Source organism: Varanus komodoensis, unplaced genomic scaffold (genome assembly GCF_004798865.1).
Source record: "Varanus komodoensis strain SLA01 unplaced genomic scaffold, ASM479886v1 scaffold7_3, whole genome shotgun sequence".
Classification (NCBI taxonomy): Eukaryota; Metazoa; Chordata; class Lepidosauria; order Squamata; family Varanidae; genus Varanus; species Varanus komodoensis.
In genome coordinates, this window is record NW_025336480.1 from 9,164,847 (window position 1) to 9,189,137 (window position 24,291).

The following is a 24,291-nucleotide window of genomic DNA, read 5'->3' on the forward strand; positions in this document are numbered from 1 at the left end:
ATCAGCATTATGAGTCAATTTATAACTTTCAGGGGGAAATGAAGATTATTCCTTTAGTTCCTAATGATGCTCATATTTCAAACTGAGCTGAAGGGAGGTCAGTAATCTCTAATTAACTGAAGGGCCTATGAGATGTTTGTGAATGTCTTCCTTGCTTACAGCAACAAACAGGAACCATATGGCAAGGATAATACAACTGCATGCATAATGAGGAACTCTCTGCAAACCATACTTCATTATATAATTAATATTCAGCAAACTTGGCTTCCGGCAGTGATTTGTGAAGCAAGAGCCAGCAGCAGAATAGCAGATGAATTGGAATTCTGGCATTGCATTGCGCCAAGAGGGGAAAATTAAGAGCTTGATTAACAGGCAAATGAGAAAATATGGAGGACACTATTATCAAACATGGGCAGAAGAATGATATGGCAGAATATACTTATCTCTCAAGCATCTATCCTAAGGGCTAAGCAAAGATTTGGCTAACTAAACTTAAGCGAACTAAGGGTAAATAAACTAAGCCAAATGGTGTCGATTTAAGAAAGTGTTTGTAGCCACATATATCATAGAATCATAGAATAGTAGAGATGGAAGGGGCCATGAAGGCCATCGAATCCAACCCCTTTCTCTTGCAGGACACTGTGTTACACCATCCCACTCATATGACTGTCTAGTTTTGCCCTGAATGCCTCTAGTGTGGAGGAACCCCCGACCACTCTAGGCAGCTGGTTCCACTGTTGTATTTCTCTGACAGTGAGGAAGCTTTTCCTGATGCCCAGCCTGAATCTGGGTTGTTGCAACTTGAATTGATCATTCCGTGTCCTACACTCTGGCATTAGCAAGAAGAGATCTTGACCTTCTTCTTTGTGACGGCTTTTGAGGTACTTATAGAGGGATATCATGTCCCCCCTCAGTCTAATGTAATTGCCATATTTCCTGGAGGATCACTTTAAGGAACACTGGCAGCTGGTGAGGTCCTAAAAGTGACACCTGTGGCTTCAGAGGGTCTCCAGGGTGCACATCTTGTTGTGGCCACGGATGCCAAAGAGGCTGCATCAGGAGAGGTGGGAGGCTGCATGAAGCCTCTGATTTAACACAACCCCAGATCTGTCTGTAAAGAATGACCTGGCTCCTTCACCTCTTCCCTTCGCTTTTTGCTGTACTGAGTAAAGCAACATTTACAGTGCAATGCTATGCATACTTGGATATAAAAATTCCTAGCAATCCCAGCATTCCCCAGACTAAACGTTGAAGGTGCTTGCTTTGTTTTTAGGATCTGGTACTTAATAGGATTTAATCAAATCTTATGTTGGACCCATGAGATGAATAATGCTATGTACCTTATTTCCCAGAATACTTAATCCATACAATTATTTTAACACCAAGTCTTAACTTGATATAGGAATATGAAGCCATGAATGAGGACAGAAGGTGAAACTCACCTGGCTTTGTAATGTATTTTTCATGCTAGCACAGTTATTAAATCTTGCATTTTTTAATACAGTTGGCAAGAGCTACTGTACGTGATCCCAAGACAGGTGTGCTAACGGTAGCCAACTATCGGGTGTCTAAAAGGTAAGCTGACTGAGAACGAAGATTATTCTAAGTTTCTGAAGAGTGCTTTCCAAATATTTTTTATATAAATTAAAGCTTTGACAGATCTGGATTTTTTACATTCTGCCTTGTACCTGTCCCATTTTCAAATCAGAACAAACAGTCAAAACTTATAAAATCTAGGTTTCAGGAGACTGCTTGAAAGTTTTATGTCCTTTCTTCCTTCCTTCCTTTCTGCAGTAATTATTTTTACTGACTTGTGCTTTTAAATAACTTTTATTCTATGTCAGAAATTATTGTGGTTTGAATTGTACTTTTGTTATTATATAAGCTGTCAAGTAAAGGTTAAGCCCTGAAAGGTGGCTTATTAATAATGGTTTTGTTTTTGTTAATAAATAAGCATTTGTTTCCTGCCCTGCTCTCACTCCAGAGATTAGAGGAATATTTAGGGAAACTGTATACTTAATTTCACCATGTTGGGAAAGGGTTTTCTAATTCCTCTTCTTTTCTGCAAGTTCATGGCTGGAGGAAGATGATGATCTGGTTGTTGCCAAAGTGAATCACCGAATGGAGCACATAACAGGATTAACTACAAAAACAGCTGAATTATTGCAGGTAAGTGCAAACGTTTTCCATCTGTCTACATGGGAAACAGTTAATTCAGCTGTATTTCATGCTCCAGTTTATGAAATAGAACGGTGTGGAGCTTGTTAGCTCTGTGGTGTCATGAATTACAAATGGAAGATAGCAAAAAAAAAAGGGGGTGTACATGAGAGAATGAGCAATTATCATGCATTATCAATTGTTTCATATTCATCTTTTTTTTAATAAATTTTGAATGAGAAATTCTGACACTAAAACTTTCCTGGAAGCTTCAGCTTGGCATGGAGAATTCCTGCACATAAATTTTTGCTTTCTGTTTAGAGCCATTATCTGTAAATTTTTTTGAGCAACAAAGAATTGCCCCATTATTTGAAATTTGGTGGGTTCAGTTCAGTTCAGGTTAGGACAGGTCAGGTCAGTGGACTGGAATACCACATGCTACGCAATCTTGTATTTTCTGACAGTTAGAACAGGTCAAAGAGCAGAGGTTCTGAGCATCTGCACCGATGGGAGCGGCTAATACGTGGAACAATGTAGATCGTGTCTCCTCCAGTTGCTGTTTTTGACATCTGTCCAGGAAAAAAATGTGCCGAGAAATGTGTCATAAACAAGCCAATTTCACTGCACAGGAGTCTTTCTTCTCCCAGGCTGCATCTCCAGCTGCCAGTTTCCAGTTGCAGACTGCATCTCAAGCCCACGCTCCCCATTCTGAATATTTTTGGGGGGGGGATCCTCAAGTTTTTGGAAACTCTTCTTGATCACCAACAGTGTCACCATCCACCCTATCGAACAGCATGAACTTTTGCTCTCTCTCTTTCACTCTCCATACCCAGCGTATAGCCCAGTGCTGCCACTTCTCCTTGGCAACATTACAAAAAGATGGCATGTCCTCCTTGTCTCCTTGCCCAAAATTCTGGCCCTCATCCTGGCCACCTTCTCCTCTGTGGTCTCCTGTTCATCACTGCAGTAGAACACTCTGCTGCCCAGATCACCAGGCTGCCCTGCTTTGCTCCCTGCACTCGGGTGGCCCTTCCCCTCCCAGGTACCGCAGGAGCCCTCCATGGGCTTGCCATGCTCACCTGCTGCTTCGCTTGTGCAGCCCGATATATTTTAGCCCATGCTCTTCGCTTCTCCAGCTTCCCCTGAAGCTCTGCTGCCCCCCCCCCCCCCCCGCACCACAAAAAGCTCCAGCCTTTCTCTTTGGCTGTGCTCAGTCTAGAAAAGCATCTCAGCCCTCTGCGTCTTCAGATCCCTCCACAAGCCCTCATTTTCCCCGAGCTTTTGGCACCAGCCCAGTTGCTACCTCCTTGGCGGCAGCAGAGGGGCCCCCCCTGCGGAGGGTCCTGCTGCTGGCCGTGGCCCCTCGCTGGCGTGATCACACGCCCACGGCCGCCTCTTGAGCATGCCCCTTGCCAGCAGTCAGGCTTCCCAAAGAGCTCCCATCTCAACCTTTTAAAAGCCCCATTGCCGCGCGTGCACGCACGGGGGCAGCACTGGGGAGGGGAGGGCCAGCAGCACCCCCAGCATGCAGACAAGCAAGCTTCCCTCCTGGGCTGCACGTGGGCTTTTAAAAACCTCCACTGGCAACCATGTGGGCTTAGTAAAAAGCCTGTTGGGAAGGAACGGAGGGGGCATTTTTAGCTCTGTTCAGGGAGGAGGGAGGAGGTTTCCCTGTCTGGGAAAGAGGGAGTAGGTCCCAGGAGCAGGGCTTGGCTGAGCGGGGAAACCTGGCAGTGCAAGTGAGCAGCGCCTCCAGCTTGCGTCTGGCCCATGGACTCCAGGTGCCCCCGTCCTGTGGTTACTTATGCCTAATCCTGTGTAACTGCATTAATTAGGTACCCCTTCCGTTATTTCCGCTGACGCTCCTATGTTGAATTACAGATAAGGAGGGACTGATTGTCTTGTCTTGTGTAACACTTCTTGCAAATCAAAGGCATGATGGTGGTGGTGGTGGTGGTGGTTTTTTTCTTCTGACCTGCAGAAGAAGTGCTTTATTTTCATAGATTTTATTTTGCTAATTAAATTTCCCCATACCTTAGGTTGCTAATTATGGCATGGGAGGACAGTATGAGCCACACTTCGACTTCTCAAGGGTAAGGGTCTTAATTTCAGATATTTTCTTTGTGACTTCTAAGCAGACATCAAACTAGAGTCAATGTCATTTCATAATTAACCCTGAGGTCTTTTTTCTTTGCTCAAAAAGAGCAGTGGGGGAGGGTTGCCCTGGATCAGGCCTACACTGGGGAAGGGAAAAGACTTAACCCCTTTTTTCCTTGCAATTTTCCAGAATTAAATTGCCTTCAACAGCCTTCCACTTGTTATTAGGAAAAGAGGCAAGGGGACTAGGGGGCTGCCTTTGGGAAAACCGTGGAGGAAGCGGGTTGTGTTCTTAAAGGCTGCCTACAAAAGAATTGACAATAAATAGAAATGAAGCATACATCCTCCAGTGCCATAGCCCTGATCCATCTCCCCTTTTTCTCTTTTGAGCAAAGAAAAGGGTGCCGGTGCAGAAGATCCAGGAACAAAGGTCCATGCCATCTCTTGAGCACCCTGAATGGATGGGGACCATCTGTCTTGTGCCAGAGAATACTTTTGTCTTAAGAAATTGCCACTGACAGATGAGTGGCTTCCGCTGCGGGTGGCCCTCGTGGTGTGCGGGGGACTTTGCTCATGGAAGGTCCAGTTTTAAGGGCCAAAGGACCTCGTGCTTCTTTTTGACGCGCTGCCTCACACTTCCAGTTATTTGCAGCGACGTGGCTCTTGCGGTAGTGCTCAGTGGCAAGGGCGATGACGTGCTGCTTTTCTCATACCACCCAATCCTTCTGGTGTTTCCATACCAGCGTGTACCTAAAATGGGCCCAGTGACCTGTGAAGGAAGTAGGCGTGTTGAACTTCATGGCACAGCTGTAGCTGGGAGCCGTGGCTGCCACTGAGCCGACTTTCTTCCCATGTCTCCTTGCAACAGAATATTACCAGGTGATGCATATGTGTCATTGGGGCCTTTGCAACGCACAGCAGGATAGCTCGGCATTTCCCCACCCGCTGCCGGTGGCTGAACCTGCAGTGGGATGGCCAACCCTGAGCATGGGAGTGTCAGATCACACTTCCTCTGCAGGCAAATGTCACCAGGTGAATCAGCTTGTGCAGCGCAGCAAGATGTCCGCCGGGATCCATCAAGTCTGCAGTAGCACTTTGACATCAACGGAACTGCTCTGCAGTTCTGTAATTCAGCAGGAATTTCAGAGAAAATTCCTTGTTTACATGGCGGACCCAATCATTGCAAGTAGATTTCCTGCAGCAAAATTTGGATGACAGGGGGCACATCTTTGGGAGCTCTAGCCCATTTTGGGTGTGCTAGACGTAGAAATGCACTTTGTGCATTTGTGGTGGCAGACACCAGCACTCTGGTCATTGCTGCCTGCAAACATGCAGGCTCCCTAAATCCTATGGCCAAACAAAGTTTTCCTACAAGCAAACTTCTAGTAACATTTCTCCCTTACAAAGCAGCCTAGGATGTCTGCTATGACCAACTGCTTTCTGAAAGCTATTTATTTATTTGTGGTTTTTGTATGCCGTCCCAATTATTTAAAAAGTCTCTGGGTGGCTTACAGAGACTGAACCAAAAAACAAAAAACAGAACCTATAACAACGACAACTCATGTCCTAAAAAAAAGATTTATTTGTTGTAGCTTGGCTTAACAATTGTTTTGAAAAGCTGAGTTAGAATACATTTTTCCTTTGCTTGCACTTCTGTATTCAGACACCATTGGTTTGCTTTTATTTTTGTGTCAGCGAATTCAAAGGGACTAAGTGCAAAACTGGAATCCAAACTGTTGCTAAGAGAAGCAATTATTCCCAGAGCAGTCCCAAACCCGACATTCTCAACTGAGCTTGCAAAAGCAGGATCGGTTGCCTGCAGTGCTGTTGCAGCTGCATTGACGTGGACTGGGTGATACTCCCCCTTCCCCCGTGAATCCTGCCTTCCTGCACGGGGAGAAGAGAGGGAAGAAGCGTGTGCCAGTGGGGTCCTTGTGTCTGATTCGAGACCATGTGCATGTGCTAACGCAGATCTGTGCAAGAAAGCAAGCCATCAAAACAACCAACAAGATTCTCACTCTTGTACTGTTGGGATATGGAGGATGTTGGACTTGGAATTTAGCTGACACTGAACTGCCAAGGTTCAAGAAAGTCAGCCATCAGATTTTTTATGGCTTTGGATGGTCTGACGCCATGTATGCAGCTCAGCTTAACACTTGAAGCTCTTTTTCTGTTGCTTTATAGTGATTAAATTTTCTCAAACAGCTCTACCGCAGGCTGTTTGTTTTTAATTCCTCAAGCACTTTCATGAAGTTGTTTTGATATCCATTCCTGATGTGCATTCTTATAATGATGGGGAGCACAAGTGAAACCATAATAAAGGCCACTTTACATTTTTACCAGCTCAACAGAGCTGCACTGTTATTCTGTTATCTATCTAAAATCATTTTCTTAACATTTTAATTTGGTGTGATACAGTCCCTTAGCCACATTCCCTCATTCTGCATTCTGGAATGCATTGTCTCTGCACTGTCTCAAGTCCTTCTACATTGTTTCTTAAAATTCCTACTTTCTCTCTCTCTTCTGACCTGATTCAAATGACACAAGCGCTCAGCATTGTGGGTTGTCATGTTGTCTGAACTCAGAGGGATTCCCATGAGTTTTCCTACCCTGACAACCCATGGCTTGTTTTAGGGACTGTTTGTACCATGTGGAGCTGTCATGTCATCTGAACTGGGGGGAAGAATTTCAGCATAGCTTGCAGGGATCAGCTAGAGGACAGAGCAGCAAAAATTCTGTTGCTCTTCTCAATTTCACCCTTGCTGCCACTTGCAGCTGCTCCTCCATCAACGCACAAGAGGCGTTTTGGAGCAATGGCCACTGGTCTGTCACATATGTGTGTTTGTACTGGGAAATTTTTTAATTTTCAAATTTTCTTTGTTAACGTCTTGCAAATGCATTTTGATGGCTGTCCAATATGGATGTAGTCTTGCCTGGTCAATTTCTCTGATGGCTTTGGTTGTCAAAGGGAGCAGCAAAGGGGAGCAGTTAAGAGACAAAGAAGTTGACCAGGTAATACTTCATATGAGCTACTTTTCACACAGGTTGTCAGGAAGCATTGACCAAGTCATCAGTTGAAAAACACCCAATTCAGGCAGGGGAAGTGGCAAAAGAAGGTGAGCCAAAAGGTGGGGTGACAATAACGCTCCTTTCTGGGGTAGTTAAAAACTCGAAAAGTGTTGAAAAGGTGGTGGGTACTGACAATTCAGTTCAGCACTTAAAACTGAGAGGGTTATGTTTGCTAAGGAGTACCTGTTGTCATTCCCCAGCTTCTCCTTCCCTTTTGGTGCACCTTCTTTTGTTGCTTTCCTTCCCTTTAAGGGTGCTTTTCAGTTGGCAACCTGGTAGTTGGCCTCTGGTAGCTGTGTGCAAATTAACGTATATGCAGTCTCACTTTGTGAGTTTTCTTCTGTGTTACCTATTCCACTTTGTTGTGCTAACTGAAGCAGAAAAGGAAATGTACAAGGCAAGACTGCACATATCAGTCAGGTGCAAGAGCAGTTGCAAAAGACTGAAAATAATAAATTTTAAAAAGGTGAACACAGTTGCATAAGTTTCATGGGCTGATTTTTTTAAAAAAGTACAACGCTTTTTTGCAGCTCCAAAACCTGCTCCCAGGCTGCAAATGAACAGGGGTAGCAACTGAAGTGGAGAGGGAGAGATAAGATGAGTTCTGCCACAAAGGGTGCTGGGATATGTGCCAGAACCAGGTGGAAGACAAGGCGGAAGGACAACCCACATTAAGCTCAGTCATCTGCTGGGTGTTCAGCAAACAATGCTATATTCATTGGAAATCCAGTCAGGCAGTGCATGTACAGATCTGAACTGAATGCAGCCTGGCCTGCCATAAATGTTCCTATTGAAGTCAGTATACTTCTTAAATATTGTCTTAGAAATTGGTTCTTGATCTTCTCAGAGTGATGTTTTATAAACATAGTACCAGGTGTGGACCCAGTGCGAAGTCTGTCTTAAAAATTGAGAATTTTTGTTTATTGCTTTTCCATCTTCTGTATTCAGTCTAACCTTCAATACCTTGTGGACTACTTTGTAATAATTATGTAATAACTTACTATTAACATCTTCTGGCTAAAATCTCATTTGCAAGGAGAGCTATTTAAGCAAACCATAGCTTTTGAGAGGAAAGATTAATAAAATTGCCCCTATCCAAACCTTTGCACCTGTGTGGCCTGAATTAATAACGAAGGAGGCTCACACATTGCTCCAATAAAAAAATCCTCGTAATCACCAGAAACCACCATGTCTTGTGCTGACAACATTATTGCTATTATATTCCATCAGAGCAGAACCCAGCAAGAAACCCAACATCTGGTCTTTCTTTCATCCTGTATCTGTTTTCTCCAAATCAGATGTTAATGAGCACTGTTCTGTCACTCCAGCGAGCTATAATTTAGGAACAGAGCATGGGGGAAAATGTGATGAGTTTCCAAAGTTACATAGGTTATACTCCTAACCTATTCAGTCATGAGTTTGCCATGTACGCTGGTTTGCAATATGCAAATACTCAGTATACTTAGGCAGTGTCCAGCATGGCTGCTGTCTGCTTTGAGACAAGGGGACAAGAGAAAGCAAACCGCTTTAGTTCTGTGCTGCAGTGTTGGCTTTGTATGCTATCCTGGATTAATGCACCGTGCATCAAGCTTGCTGGCCTGGGACTTTAGGGCTTCAGTTCAGTGCATGCTCACCTGGGAACAACCTCGCTAAACAAATCAGTGCGACTTGCTCCCAAATATGCGTGGGTACAGTCAAGCTGCATGTCCTCTTTTCCAAAGCTGCAATCATGCAACCAATCTGAAAAGTTGGGTTAAAGTTGTTGTTTGTTTCAGCGACCCTTTGACAGCTCACTCAAAACGGAAGGAAATAGGCTAGCGACGTTTCTTAATTATGTAAGTACCTCTGTGTCCTTTTCTCTGGGCTTGAAGTTTGCAGTTTACTTTTATTTAATTTTATAGAAAGAGGAACCTGATGCTTTCAAGAGTTTAGGGACTGGGAATCGTGTGGCCACTTTTTTAAATTATGTAAGTATGAGCAATTCTGTATCTATGGAATGAGAGCTTTCTTTCTGACATACAGCATAAATATCACCAATCGAATGTCAGCGTCACATTCCATCACAATATTTGTACTGAAGAATTTATTTTCCTTCCTTCCTCATCATGTGCTGCTGATAACATTTTGTGTTGTGGGTCTTTCATGTGCTTGAAAACTCCCCCAGCCCAATCAGAGCTTTGTAGCAAGCATTTTACAAGCCATCTCTCAAAGTTTACAACAGATAGTCTCCGCTGTTTGATTGGCATCACCATAAGTTCATGCTGGGCAATTTGACTTCCTGGTGTACAAACTAGGAATTATGTAACTGACAATGAAATCAACTGGGTGTGTTTTCGGCTTTGCATTTCAAAGACATTTTGCTTAGGTAGAGGTATTTCTGATTTCCTCTCCTTGCTTGCTGCTGTCAGCCAGCACAGAGCCTTCATGCAGCTCTTTTGAATTTGCAGCATGTTCATGCACCTGTGGTAACATGGTCATACCTAAGGGCATCCTGAGGGTGGAATCCTGTTCAAAACCTCCCCTAATGTGGATCACATTAGTCTAGCTTAAGTGACTTCTAGCTACGCCGGGAAATGCTATGGATGTTACAGAACAGAGGTTACTGACGCTAGGATAATGGGATTCGTATCAGCAGGAGAATTGAATAAGATACTTGTCCTGAAGCTCCAAACACAACTATTCCAGGAATCTAGTACCAGTTAGAGCCAAGATTGTTCACTTGTGACCCCCTTTTCTGTCTCAGGATTTGTCTCAGAAATAGAGCCATTACATCTCCTTAGAGATATCTTGCTTCCTTTACATGGTTAACTGGATAGCGTTTATGTTCCTGGAATGGCTTTTTCCTGCCACTCCCTTCCCGCAAAAGCTGCGATCTGGGACTGAGGTGGGTCCCTTGGGACCACAGTCTGCTTTGTTACGGGCAGCTGCAGATGGTGGAGGGAGTTGATGGAAATCGCTCTCCCCATGCCCCATTGCCTGAAAGGAAAAGCAAGTTAGGATCCAAACCATCAAATGGAAGGGCCAAGGGCAATTTGTGTTCTCAGAATGTGTTGCTCCCTGGCCTGAAACCATTTCTTAGCTCAGAAACAGAGATGTGTCTGTTCTATATATCAGACCCATAAATGGATCTTTCAGAGACACATATAATTAAGCAGTGTTGCCAGTGCCAAGGTATGCTTCCAATTTGCTGCGGAAATGTGTGGCTAAATGGCTATGCAGCTTTTTCTCTCTGATGAGTACCATAAAGAAAATTTCCGGAAGGGGTTTGGGCTCCAGTCCTAAACCCACCTCCTGGGGAGTAAGCCCAGCTGAATACAGTGTGACTTGCTGTTAAGCTCAAGTGAGGTCAGGTGCAATAATTCTTCTTAGGCTAAATCCTAAATTATTTATTGCCCCTTACATTTACAACCCTGTAAACATAAATTGCTGGCCAACAAGAGTCTTTAAATTCCTTAGCCTTTTGCTGCTGCTATTATCCTGATCAATCCACATCCTGTAATCCTATTAATCCTTTGCTCCAATTAATTTGACTATAGAGTAAACAAGTTATATATTTCTGATCTATTAATCAGTTGAAGAATCTTGTGGCTGGTGCTGGCTGTGATGCTGAATCATCAATGACTTTTACTGGAATTTCCTATTGTTTTCCCAGATGAGCGATGTAGAAGCTGGAGGTGCCACAGTTTTTCCAGATTTTGGAGCTGCAATTTGGCCCAAAAAGGTAACAGCTGAGTTTTCTCATTGCAACTTCTGCAAACACTGTTTTCACTATTCTTTCACTTGTATACCACGTGGAAATATATACTCACATATATCAAGGATGAACAGCCTATCTGGACTCCCTGTATTAGGAAGAAATGCACTTTAGGCATTTCTTAAATAGTAAAATAGACTTTTGATGGTGACACACCACACACGACATGTTCACATCATAAATGTCCGTAGAGTAAGTGAATTACTTTTCTTTCATTTTCAGGGGACTGCTGTATTTTGGTATAACCTCTTCAGAAGTGGAGAAGGTGATTACAGAACACGGCATGCAGCGTGTCCGGTGTTAGTGGGGTGTAAATGGGGTGAGTAAAATTTCCCCGCCTGGTTTTCAGAGACATTGCAGGCTAACTAAGCAGTTACAGGATGAAATACTGGATCACGTCCAGCCTAGGATTAGGGCACTGCTTTGAGACAGTCTTCAGTAATGTCAGATCACTTTAAAATTACTTTGATGTTTGTGCTTGTCATTGCAACCCATCCTGGCTTACTAGCCCAGAGAGAACAGCTTGCCAACCCAAACTCCCACCACCACAGGTGTCTGAATCCAGCAATACTGGCTCGTTGGAGTAGTTAATCAACCATCTCGTACCCTGTAACAGGCCACAGGATCTGGAAGGTCTTGCTGGGCTCGAACTCCCAAGAAGCCATGCCTGGGGAGGGTAATTATGCAAAAAAGCAGGCATGCAACTAGTGCAGTCAGGGCTGGAAACAAACTTACTTACCTGTGATCATGTGAACAAACTAAGCCTGTGATTCTAATGTTCAGTTCCTAGATGATGGTTAAAGCAAAGATTAGAAAGTATTGGTTGGTTTAATCCTGGGAGTAACAACTGGACATGAATGGCTAGGCAGAGCTTAATGATTCAATAGCATTTTCAGTGTTGGATTATGTATTTTAATTACGTCAAGGTCTAATGGAGTTGGTTGTAGAGAATTTAAAAATAAAAGAAATTGTGGAGAGAATGGGATGGAGGGAGCGAGGAGAACTCTGGTTAGCCTTAGCCTCATCCATTTCCCTCCTGCACCTATCGCAAGAGGGAGATGGCTCATGTACAAGTCTGCAAAACCCAGCATGAGAATGCTGCATGTAGGCCTGATGCTAGCATCCTCACAAAACCATTTATCTTTCACAGTATCGAACAAGTGGTTTCATGAGAGAGGAAATGAGTTCTTAAGACCATGCGGGACAACAGAAGTCGACTGAAAAAGGTTTACATATTAGTTCGGCTTTTTTTTTACCATCTGCCCACATCTTTGTGCATGGTCCAGTTCATTTCTAAGAAATGACTCCTACTCTACTATGAAAAAATGATGGCACTATTTATTTAAAGATAAGGAAGTGTCCATCAGTGGAAGCAGAGCTCTTCATACAGTTGGTGCTACATGGTGATTTCTTCCCATGTTATCTGTGTTTGTCATTTCCCTGCCCTCTTCGGTCTCTGGAAAAAACACAGACACTGTCAGCTTGCAGGATCTTTGGTCTTTGTCTTCTGAACATGGAGATTTTTTTTTAAACATTAAAGATTTGTCAGTGAACCAATTTTTCAAATGTACATTTTTAATGTTACTGTATTTTCTAGGGTTTGCAACTTTTAAAAAACTACATAAAATATTATTTTAAAAGAAGCAGCATTTGTAATGTTCATTTTATTAATTGCAAACAGTGGCCTGCATTCTTTATCATTCCTGTAGCCTTGCAACTGTGAAGGGGTACAAGGAAGACAAGCCTTGGCATTGCCATGGAAGCAGGTTTTCCTCTTCTATGTTTGTGTGAGCATGGGTACGTGAGCATCTCAAAGTCCTAGGTTTCATTTCCTTGTGCAATGCAACATCTTTTGCAGGCTTTAAGTCCCACATTGTGGAAGATGTTTGCTAAAAAAAAGAAAAATAGCATCAAGCAAAAAACGTGAGTAAAATTACTGTCCATGCAAAACAATGTAAGCTAAAATCCTATATGTTTGCTTCACCCTCGTTGGCTATGAGTGAAAACAGGATCTGCTTGCACAATGCAAGTACCCAACACTGCAGTCATGGGAGCTCTGTGTTGAATCCAGCAGTGTCTTTCTGCTGAAGAAACCGGTTCCATCTGCAGAAATGAGAGGGGGCCCTCTCAGGTTTGCTGCTCCCTCTGTACCTGTTCAAGTACACTCAGTTTCTTTGCCAGAGATCTGGGGAACCTCCGGACAATTTTTTAGGCAGCTCCAAGGGCTGCGAAGGGGAGGGAGGGAGGGAGAAAATCCCATTGTGCAAATGGATTTCTGCTAGTGCACCAGCTGTATTTCACCAGCCACAGCTTAGAGCAATGCGAGGTGGCAAAGAGCACTGGCCCTTCCTGTGATAGCCTAAGGCAGCCTCCCCCAGCTGGCGCCTCCCTGATCGTTTGGACTGTGCCACTCGTCATGCAGCATGGCCAGTGGACAAGGCTGGACTGGTCCTCCAAAATGCCAGGAGGGTACCTTGTTGGGGAAGGCTGGCCCAAGGGATGTTTGCAGTCACAGAGCAGCAGCACAAACATAAGCTGCTGGCACTGATCTTTGGTGCTGTCACCAGGGCCAGTGTGGTCAGAGTGTTGGACTGGCACTCACAAGATACAGGTTTAGTCTCCGCTTGGCTTACTGAATGCCTTTGGGCCAGCCACTGACTGTCCTCACAAGATTTTTGTGAGGATAAAATGGAAAGGAAGAGAACTTGGTAGGCTGCTTGGCTTTCTCACACAAAGGAAAGTGATGGATTAGACATATAAAGTAATAATCATAAAGAATTGCTATGTATTGTTGCAGTATCTAACACAACTCCTTTCCTATGTTGTAGTGACATACACAAAGATCTGCAGGCTCACCATAGCACATGACATAACGTGTCCATGCTTTATAGCAATGTGTGTTCCATATGGCTGACACGCAAACATTGAGATGAAGTTGAGCGAGATCCAAAACCACAACTTCAGGCTGAAAGCTCTTGGAATGTCCTGCTGGCAAAACCAAAGGCACATCTATTATCTTGTTAGAGTCCTAAAAATGTTTGCTTGTTCAGCCGAATGATCAAGAATAATGATCCGCTGATGATTCCACCATTCTGCACTGCTGGACAGCCAGAAACTACTCTGTGAGAGAGAAATGGGGGGGTACACAAGTTTGCCATGCTTTCTGTTCCAGACAGTTGTGGCTTCACCTTGCTGCCTATTTGTTAATCAGCGTTTGTTTAACAAATATAAAGCAAAGGCAGAAAGTCATCTCTTTAGACTAATTAGGTTTACTTCATTCTTGGTTCTCATTTTACCAGGTCAGACTGGAATCAACATCCTGGGCTAAGGTCTTTTGCTTCCGTCTCCTCTTCCCAGGAGCAGACCTGTGTGTAGACTGGGATTTTGTTCCACTCCCTTTGACAGATAGCAATCAGAGCTACTGAGCTGTAAGCTGGTCATGAACTTGCATATCCCAAGCACCACACATTTTTGGCATCTGGTTCTTGGTGTGAGTAGGGGAGGGGGAGTAGGTCATTGCTTATCAAAAGGGTGTGAAAATCCCAAAAGCAGTACATTCATAAGCTATAACAGGGGAAAGATAACAGCGACAATAATGCAGTGTGTTTGTTCTATGTTGTCATGTTTTATTCTAAACAATGAAAAAATAAACAACATCAAATTAAAACATAAATATATATATTGAAGGCCTGTAGAATCCCACACGTTTTGTTGTTGAGTTACAAAAACTGCCTCTCGGGAACTTTCACAATCCCTGTTGCTGCGCCTCCAACAAGTGCGTGTTCCTAAACATGGTAGCACCGACACCGCAGCATCATCCTTGCAGGCACTGAACACACCTGTGGGTTGGGAGGTGTAAAGCACACTTAACCACAGAACCTGCGTGCTCTGGGTGGGGTGCTCCTGTGGGCCCTCCAAACATGGGTAACTCAGGGCCACAGCCCTCTGCTTAAAGAAGCAGCCATCCAGCCAGAAATGATGTACTGGGGAACACCTCCTCTATTTTACTCTATTTTAAATGTTTGAACTGCTGCTAGGTTTCACTCTAGGCCTTTCTTCAAGTTTAGATTGTAATTGTAAGCTTCACGTGTTATAGTGTAATGTAGGGTTTTTGGTTTCATAATGGAAGGCACAGCCTTGGGTTTGCAGGAGCTGGGCAGGACTGTCATGGATGGGATGCTTTGGAGGGTGTTTATTCATAGGGCTGTCATAAGATCACACTGACTCAGTGGCATGTAACAACCACAACAATGCATGACTTGTTATGAGCTTTGGTTATTGGGCGGTACAGGCATGAAATAAATAATAAATGCATAAAGTCTCCCACCCATCCAAGCAAAGTTCCTTGAACATTGCACATGTGTGGGTGGGTAATCCTAAATCCCCAGTGATTTGGGATCCCAAATCCCCTCCATTTTTCAATTTTTGCTGAATTCTTATCACCTTGGGCTCGGCAAAATTTAGGGGGGTAGGCACCTTTGGAACTCTGTTTTCTATCACTGGGGCTTCCCTCTAACTCTGCAAGTGCCCCCATACTAACAGCACATAGCTGGTGGGCTTCCAAGGACCTCTGATCCCCCCACCCAGAAAAACAGGACATTGCATTGTGGAGAGGATGGAAAGGGCCCCCCATCCACAAAGCAAAACCTTGCTTTGCAAGCAGCTGTGTAGTCCCAACTTGCCGATTTTGAGAGGTGCCTGCAAAGCGAGCGGAGCGGGGGGAGGTATTTTACCCGCAGCTTGTGCTAGGCACCTCGCAGTGGGGTGGCTGCTGGCTAAGGCGGCGGAACAGCGGACACCTCAGTGCTCTGGCTGGGTCCTCTGGGATACTTGCTGGAGGACTGAGGGGAGGGCAGGTGGCCGTGCAGCTGTGATGGCCTGTGGGGCACATCACAGCCCCGAGGCGGGCAGAGCACACTGCTCGGTTGCGTCATGTGCGCACTGTCATGCTTCAGCAGGCTGGAAGTAACTGTATGAGTAAATAATGAACCCAAACAAATAGACTTATAAGACAGCATCCTGTGCATCTCAGCAATGAGGCGCTGAGCAACGACACGGCAGCTGCGCTCATTCTGGGTACAGATTTCAAGTGGGCACACAATTGGCGGCTTCTGTTATCACAGATTATCTTAGTTTTTCTGCTGCTACTAAATCTATTAATATCCTCAATGAAAACAGGTTAAGCAAGGTGGTTTTTCACATCTCCTTCTCCAGTAACTGAGTCAAAATACATGATAAAAATAATTTGGCATGCTTTTTCAAGTATTCTTGTCTTGCTTAAATTATATTTCAATGCTAGGTAATTTCCTAACTGGAAGAAATATTTGGTTTGTTGCATAGCGATGGAATTTGTTTCCACACATTAGCATTTGCATTTTGGTTTAACTCACAGTGTCTTTGGAAAAATTAAACCGATTTGTGCCACAGGTGGGAGGATCACAAAATGAGCAAGCCAGTTTCATGGAGCATGTTTCAAGTAGTCTGCTGAAAGAACTTTGGTTATAGGGCAGCCTACAAAGTCTATCATGGTGTAATCCTATGCATGACTCATACCAGTAGTAGTGGATTATTTATTTATTTATTTATTTATTTATAAAATGTGTATGCTGTCCATTACTTGCATCTCTGGATGGCTTACAACATAAATCAGAATAAAACAGATAAATTGACTATTCTATGCTGGCTGCAATTAATAAAATACAAACAATAAAATCCAATTTCCATTAAAACATATTAAGATATTGATTAAATAAAAAGGTCTTGACCTGGCACCGATATTACTACTAGTAGTAATATCCTGCCCTTCCCAGCATTTCCTTGGGATTTTCTGTCAAAACATGCATGGGATAATAAATAAGAAATAATTATGATAATATCGAAAACAAATAATCTTTTTTGATTGGCATGACATTCTGCCCTGCCACTTCAGATGTCATACATCTGTGCATTTGATTCTCATACTATATCCAACCTACTAAAGGCTAACATTTTAGGAAGTTAACAGGCATCTTTTTCCTAAAAAACCGTCCATGATCCAAGAAAGATCACAGTTTGTTTCTTGGACAAGGCTCAGCCTACTTTAGCATGCTACTTCTTTCATTGCGGCATAGCTACTCACTTTTTAGGGGATTGCCTCATGAGTCAAGAGCAAAGCCCTGTTCTGGATTTCAACTTCCTTTTCAACTGCAGCTGCCTTTTCTTTTCTCCTTGGGCCCATTATGACCGGCACGGTTTCCTCTGCCCGTTCTCTGTGGCTTAACCTTCCTCTCAATAAATGGATTCTAATACTTTTAATTCTTCCCCTCCCCAAGCAACAATCAAATCATGACTGTAAAATCACACTGACCCTCAGAATTAGGCACCGATACTTGGCATGCGCTGATGCACACTTTCTGAGCACAGTTCTAAGAGTTGGTCTTCATCTTCAAAGTCTGAAGCATCTGGGCTCTGGTCAGCTGAAGGAATGCCCTCCATATCGGCTTCTCTGTGACGGCATGTGTTGTGATGAGCAGAAGTGCTCCTGAGGCTGCCGGGTACAGCACAAGGGGTGAGGACGGCACTCTACCCTGCAGTTCCTCCCCAGAAATGCTTCTCTTGCCAGCCTCAGGAGAGCAAAAGCTATTGCATTTCGGAGAGGTTCTCCATCCTTTTACCGAAATGAAAAATTCGGGTCTTTTAATAGGTTGGGGTCATTTTCTTTCATTTTAATATTGTTTTATTTCTAGATCGTTGTTTAGTATGTTTTTATACGTGTGCCATTTTGAGAACACAGGGAGGAAATGGAATGTGAATCTCCCTAATAAATAAATGAATAAAACACTTCCATGCATCATATTGAACCTCAGATAGCTTGGCATGTGCCACACTTCTTTGTTCAACACTTGCATAAGTGAGACCTCACATTTCTAGCAAGAAACATCCAAATTTTGGTTGGTATTTTGTAGTAGTCTCTGAATTATCAGTGTCTGCTTCATAATCAACTATATGATGAAAGTTACTGGGGCTATTGCTGGACCAAGTCCCCACATCCATTTTGGGCAAGGTCTAAATTCCCACCATAACTAGTCCGGTCACATTAACATACCTTTGACAGGGTTGCCATGAGCAGACCCCCCACAAGCGTTCCTGATTTTGGGGCTGCAGTCACTCCGTGGTAGGCCTCGTGCTTTACACACAGGTCCACCCCCTGAGCTTTGCAGTTCCAGGACTGACCCAAGACATTTCCTGTTTGAGGAGAGAGACAAAATCCCTCCTCCACTCCCGGTTCTGCATGCAGATCAGACCGGAGTGACCACCGGGTCACACTGCGTCGCCGGCAAGGGGCCCCCCTCAGCAGCAGCGGCCGCGCGGTGGCATGCCTGAGGCATCAAGCTTGCTGAGCAGCCACGGGGCGGGTGGTGCAGACCGTGCAGCTCCGGAGTAAGAACAGCAGAAGGGCCGCGTGTGCAGGATCAGGGTCCAGCGTCCTGCACGGTGGCACAGGAGCCACCCCGCTGCTTGGGAACCGCAGGCAGGACAGGAGTGCAGCCCTCCCCAACAGCCACCTCAATCTGCCCAGTGGTGGGGGCGGCCCTGTGGAAGAGCCCTTCCCGGGATCTTGTGGCCGGTTTCATCTTGGGCAAAAGCATATGTTCTCCTGGTCAAGATGTCCTTCTGGTCCGAACACTGAAAGCATCTGCCTGGAATCCCGATTTCCCAGTTAGCCTCCCTCATTTCTGTGGGATGCATTCTGAGGCACCGGGAGGGTGCTGGTCGTATCCCAAGGGCTACACGAATGAAGAGCTCTCTGAGCTAACACTTTTCTTTGGGCAGTCTTCCGCCAGGACCCTGTTCATGCATAGTATGATAAGCTGCACATGCATAACATAATCCTTTGGAACAGGCAAGTCAGTCTGAAGTCCGCTTCCTATTACAGCATTCATGAGCCCTGCTTGCTGTATGGGGCTTGAGTAACAAGGCTCTCAAAGCGGAAAAAACCCCCGCTTTGCAGTGCGGTGAACGTCACCCTGCATGAGGTTTCTGCACCTCGGTTTCTGGAGTAGTGAACAGAGAGGTACTTTCTATGAGAGAATGAAGGAATGACATCAAAGGACTTGATTCACAAAGAGAATCTACTAAATGCCATGTGCTGAAAGTATCACCCCAGGTATATTTATTTTGCCAAAACTCATGTTTTTAAATTCTATTTTTTAAAATGGTTGACTTTGTGGAAACAGCAACTATGAGAATTTGTGCACATGATGCAGTCCCTAGAACAGGGTAGGTAAAATGTAGCTCAAAATGGTTTGAGGGCACAATTCCCATGGTCACTCACCATCGACTTTCTAGCTAGGGCTGATGGGAGTTGTAGGTTAAGACCTCTGAACATCCACCCATTGTCCCCTCCTGCTCTAGAGAGTAGCTGCAAATAACCCTTCCACCAGATGACCATCAGGCTTTTTGAATTTAAAATTCTATCCATCTTGCCTGTAATAGATCCATGGAATGGCATTAGAAGGAGTAAAGGATCAGCCTATACTACCTATGAAGGTAAAGGCTACACATATGGAAAATGTCTCTTCCTAATTTTGGAGGCAGGCTGTTCAGCAGAGGGTCCCTTGATCCTCTGGGGTCTGGTGGGACTGCCATAGGGAGAAGAGGGCAGTTGTATGCACCCAAATCTCGATCCAACCCATTATTATTTATTATCATATTATGACTATTTTTTCAATGGAAGCAGATGGTTATTTGAGGAGTTCCATATCTGTGAATTTCAATGAAAACTGAACTAACATGGAGATCGGAACATAATTATCCTTTGGATTCCATCCTTATGTGCATTTTGTTTGCAGCTGTCAGCTGAGATAAGATATGAAAATGCATTTTTAGAAAAGTGTAATTTGCCAGAAAATATATTAAAACTGCTTAAATGGACATTTGTATATTAATTTCCTGATGAATTGTCATGCTATTATTTATTTATTTCATTTCATTTCTAGAACACCATTATTATTATTATTATTATTATTATTATTATTATTAATTTCATTCCTAGCTCTCTGGGTGGTTCACACAATCAAATTTGTATGTAAATGAAAAGTTGGATGAAACAGACAAATGCAAAGTTGGCGCAAACTGGAAATAGTTTGATCCATCCCTACCTTGTGGCCTGTCTTTGGAAACTGATGTTGTATTCATCTGTCTGTTTTTTGTATCCACTTATGCGTATATATTTGTAAATAAAGCAAATATTACAAAATGGCACATGTATCCACTCTTCCCTCATCCAAAGAAAACTAGACTCAGGTAGTGCTTTCCCTGAAACATTTCTGCTCAGGGAAGCATGGAGAATGCAACACTATCACTATCTATGGTGCTTTACCAACTACTTTTGCAGGCAAGGCAGGTCCTGTCCAAAGAAACCAGACCAGAAACCAATCTAGCCCAACATTTGTTTCACACAGGATTTGTTTTAAGCAGGATTCTGCCAGTTGTGTTCCCCTGGATACTGCCTCTGATACCAAACATAATATATACCAATTGTGATAGCTATATCTACCATAAGTTTGTATCCACTATTTTGTGAACCTCCAGACTTTGGACTGTGAAGAAAGCTGACTGGAAGGAAACAGATGCCTTCGAAATACGGTGCTGAGGACAGGTCTGTGAAAAGCCGAAGCTTTTGTACTTTGGGTGCAAGGTTCCCTGAAAAAGGCTACCATGCTAGGGAAAGTCAAACGCAGAAGAAGAGGACAACAAACATAAGGTGGACTGACTCCCTTAAAGAAGCCACAGCCTTGAATTGAACAGGATGGGCCATTTTGGAGGGCACTCATTCATAGTAAGTCAGAGGCAACTTGACAACACACAACAACAACATCTGGTGATAATGAATTCCGTAATTCAACTATATGTAGACTCAAGAAATACTTCCATTTCCCTGTCCTGGATCCCCCACCAACTAGCCTTATGGGAGAAGCTCTGGTTCTCCTGCGAAACAGGGAGAAAATGACCTCCATTTGTACCCCACCCCGTACATGCTGCTTTCATTTGCTGTTTTATGCACGTCTTTTGTTCAAATGGAAATAAAAGTGAAGAGGCACATGAATACAAAGTACGTATTATTAAGGGTGCAATTCTCTAATCGTTTCAGAAGTCCTGTGCTAGTGAAAGAAAGGCCCACTGGTGTGCTCCTCACAAAAAGTGATGGAAGCTCATTACTTAGTTTTGGGATGGTGGGCAAGATGAGCATCTAGTTCAGAAGATGTGAAATCCAGAACCAAAGCGGGCTGGTTTGGAATGATTTAGACTCTGCGCACAGGAAAGTAGAGCTTTTCCAAAGCTGCCTATTGCAAATTGTGTTGCTCTTGAAGACTTGGTCAGCCTCGAAGCTTCAGAAGACCCAACAGAGTCCAGCAATCTCAAGCTGTCTGTCTTGTTACTATCTGACTGACACCCCTAGGAATTGCCTTTACCAGAGAGTTATATGATTTTTACTTCTAATCAGTATGTTTTTGGGAACAATGTAGAATGAGCCTATCCACTGGTGTCGACTGAGCAGAGAACAAAAAACAGAAAACACCCCCCCCGACTCTTTTTAATTAATCGTAACTACTTAGCCAACTGTCCCTGCTTTTCTAAAACGTTGAAGATTGCCAACATAGGACTTAAACCATTTTCATACACATGGTTCAGAATGCCATAGTGAATCCCTCCTTCCCTCTCCAAACTTTAAAGACTTCCTTTGCACAAAAACTTGTGCATCTGACTGTATGAAATTTGGCAGGCTTTATCCCCCTTAGAAGGCACTATTGTGCCTGCCAAGGAATAAAATAGTTACGGGGATAACAAAAGCCACAAACAAACCACTACAAAAGCACCTTGGTCAGAAATCTCCAAACCTATTCATCCTAAATTTGATAGGCTTTATCCAGTCAGAAAGGGCTACCAAGCTTGCCTATCTCATCCACCGTTCAGCTTTTGCAGGGTAGGGACCAGAAGGATGGAAGTGGGTGAATTCCTGTAGGCTCCGCCATCTAGTGGAAGGGAAATCATGTGTTTCTTTGGGACAGGCAGCAGCTGGAAAAGCTTCCTTCCTTCCTTCCTTCCTTCCTTCCTTCCTTCCTTCCTTCCTTCCTTGTCAATGCAAATATTTTGGACATGGCTGCTAGTCCTGATGGTTATCTGTTACTGTATCAAAGGAGGTGTGTCTATGCATATGAGTTACTGGGGAGCTTCAACAAAAGGTGTGCTTTTGCATTCAAGTTCTGCTTGTGCGATCTTGTGGGCAGCTGGTTTGCCTCTGCGTCAATAGGATGCTGGACTGGGCTGATCCTGCATGGCTCTTCTTGTGCAAAGTGCTTCAGTGTTGAACTCAGATCTTCATACCAGTCCCATATATGAGTGTGCTATTTAGTCTGAACCTTGCTCATGGAAATGTGTCATTGCCAGTTAAGCACTGCGCTGGGTAACTGGTTTCCTTCTGTTAATCCATGAAAGTTTCAGTTGATGTCAGAGCTCTTTTCCTTCTAACATGTGTGTGTGTGAGAGAGAGAGAATGAGAGAATGAGAGAATGAGAGAATGAGAGAGAGAGAGAGAGAGAGAGAGAGAGAGAGAGATACACTGTACTCATTCGCCTTGGTCTACTAACAACTGGAAAAAAAAAAGCCTCCCTCACTGGACAGCTACTTCGGACATTTGCTGTTTTCATGTATTATATGAAATTTAGAGGGGAGTGTGAATAATATGATCATGCTAATTCTGTGCATATTTGGGAGGTATGAAGTTCCAGAAGAAAGATGTAGGGATTCATGGGTGAAATACAGAGGACAGGTCCAGGTGATCGAGGCCAAAACATAAACGACCTGCAGCATAACTGTGAGTGTGGCCACACTCTGTTTTGAGATGACATCTTACGGCCAAAAAAAAAAAAAAAAAAAATCCCATACATGGTGTGTGGTTTTCCTCTGTAGAGAATGGAATACGGAATGAAATGACTGTGTAGAAAGGGGATTCCTGCATGACCTGGTTGTGACAGGAGGTGAACATGACGAGTGACACACATTCTGTACCATTGCTGGCCCCACTGCACGAAGGCAGAGCTTCATGTGGGCAGCCCCTGGCGTGCCTATTCAGGGCCATTGCAGGGGCATGGGTGGGTATCAGCAATCCTGCTGTTTGTAGGGCTGTCTGGTCCAAATGCACTTTGAAGATAAAGACCATAGGAGGAGAAAGTGGGGCCACGGACATTGCCCGGCAACAGTCCCTGCCACACACACACACACACACACACACACACTCAAGGAGGGATACATCAATAGTTTCCACTCAGGTTCTCGGCAGTGTGGTGTGGTGGTTAGAGAGCCAGACTGGCTCTCAGGAGCTCCAGGTTCTGGTCCTCACTTGTCTGTGAAGCTCTCTGGCCAACTCTGGGCCAGTCACTGACTCTCAGCCTAACCTACCTCACAGGATTGTTGTTGTGAGCATAAAAGGGAGAAAAGGAGGGCCATGCAATCCTCCAGGGGTTCTTTATAGTAGAAGCAAGGTGGGATATAAATGTAAGAATGAAATGAGTAGATTTAATCCAGACTGTTGGCTGCAATCAAGTGCACTCTGCAGCCCTGACCTTGTGATCTTCGGCTCAGCACTTAGCCTTCTGCTCAGGATCCTCTCAGTCAAACAGGCTGCCATGGACTCACCCCAGGCAGGCTTGCTTCTGTGGCATGCAAAGGATTTTGAAGTCTCTGTGCAATTATGGTTTCCTAAGTTTCCTAGTAATGTCAGTGCACTTTTTATTCCTAATGCTCTAATTGTATTCTTAAAGCGCACTTCAAGGGTCAGGGGGCTTTGGAAGTGGGATCTGGGAGGGAGTCCAGCTATGCCAAAAGAGCACAAGGTATGCCACCATCACTGCCAGAGGAACCATTACCTGGGGCAGTGCTATGGGCAGAAAAAGGCGGCACACTTGCACCCTATCCTGCTCCACTCTAGGGCAGGCTTCCCCTTGCTGAATACAGTGGAAAGATGAGAAAATAAATATAGGTGTCCCCATGCCAGCCACACCCCCACCCACTTCACCAGGACATGGCACAGGGGGCGGTGAAACCCAGACTGCCACCCCAGCTCAGCACCACGCAGGAAGGGCTCCCGTATCTCAGACGACAGGAGCGCTGTCTACCTTGCTTCTAGCCGAACATACTTAGAGCACATGAGGAAGAACATGGAAGACAGAAAA

At 44.2% G+C, this 24,291-nt stretch overlaps 1 protein-coding gene across 7 annotated transcripts in view; it reads left to right on the forward strand.

Annotated features, from left to right (window-relative positions):
• Positions 1-21,815, forward strand: part of P4HA2 (prolyl 4-hydroxylase subunit alpha 2) — a 59,901-nt gene extending 38,086 nt beyond the window's left edge. The window contains exons 10-18 of one of the 7 annotated variants that reach the window (XR_006417017.1): positions 1,505-1,575; positions 2,070-2,169; positions 4,197-4,250; positions 9,225-9,290; positions 10,976-11,044; positions 11,300-11,396; positions 12,228-12,303; positions 12,936-13,000; positions 13,906-16,700. Coding sequence is in view for 6 of the 7 variants with exons in the window: in XM_044454291.1 (XP_044310226.1) it covers positions 1,505-1,575; positions 2,070-2,169; positions 4,197-4,250; positions 9,225-9,290; positions 10,976-11,044; positions 11,300-11,396; positions 12,228-12,298 (528 nt within the window). In the remaining variant the exon portion in view is untranslated. The other 6 variants (XM_044454291.1, XM_044454292.1, XM_044454296.1 and 3 more) reach the window with 6 other exon arrangements.
• The last annotated feature ends 2,476 nt before the right edge of the window (positions 21,816-24,291 follow it).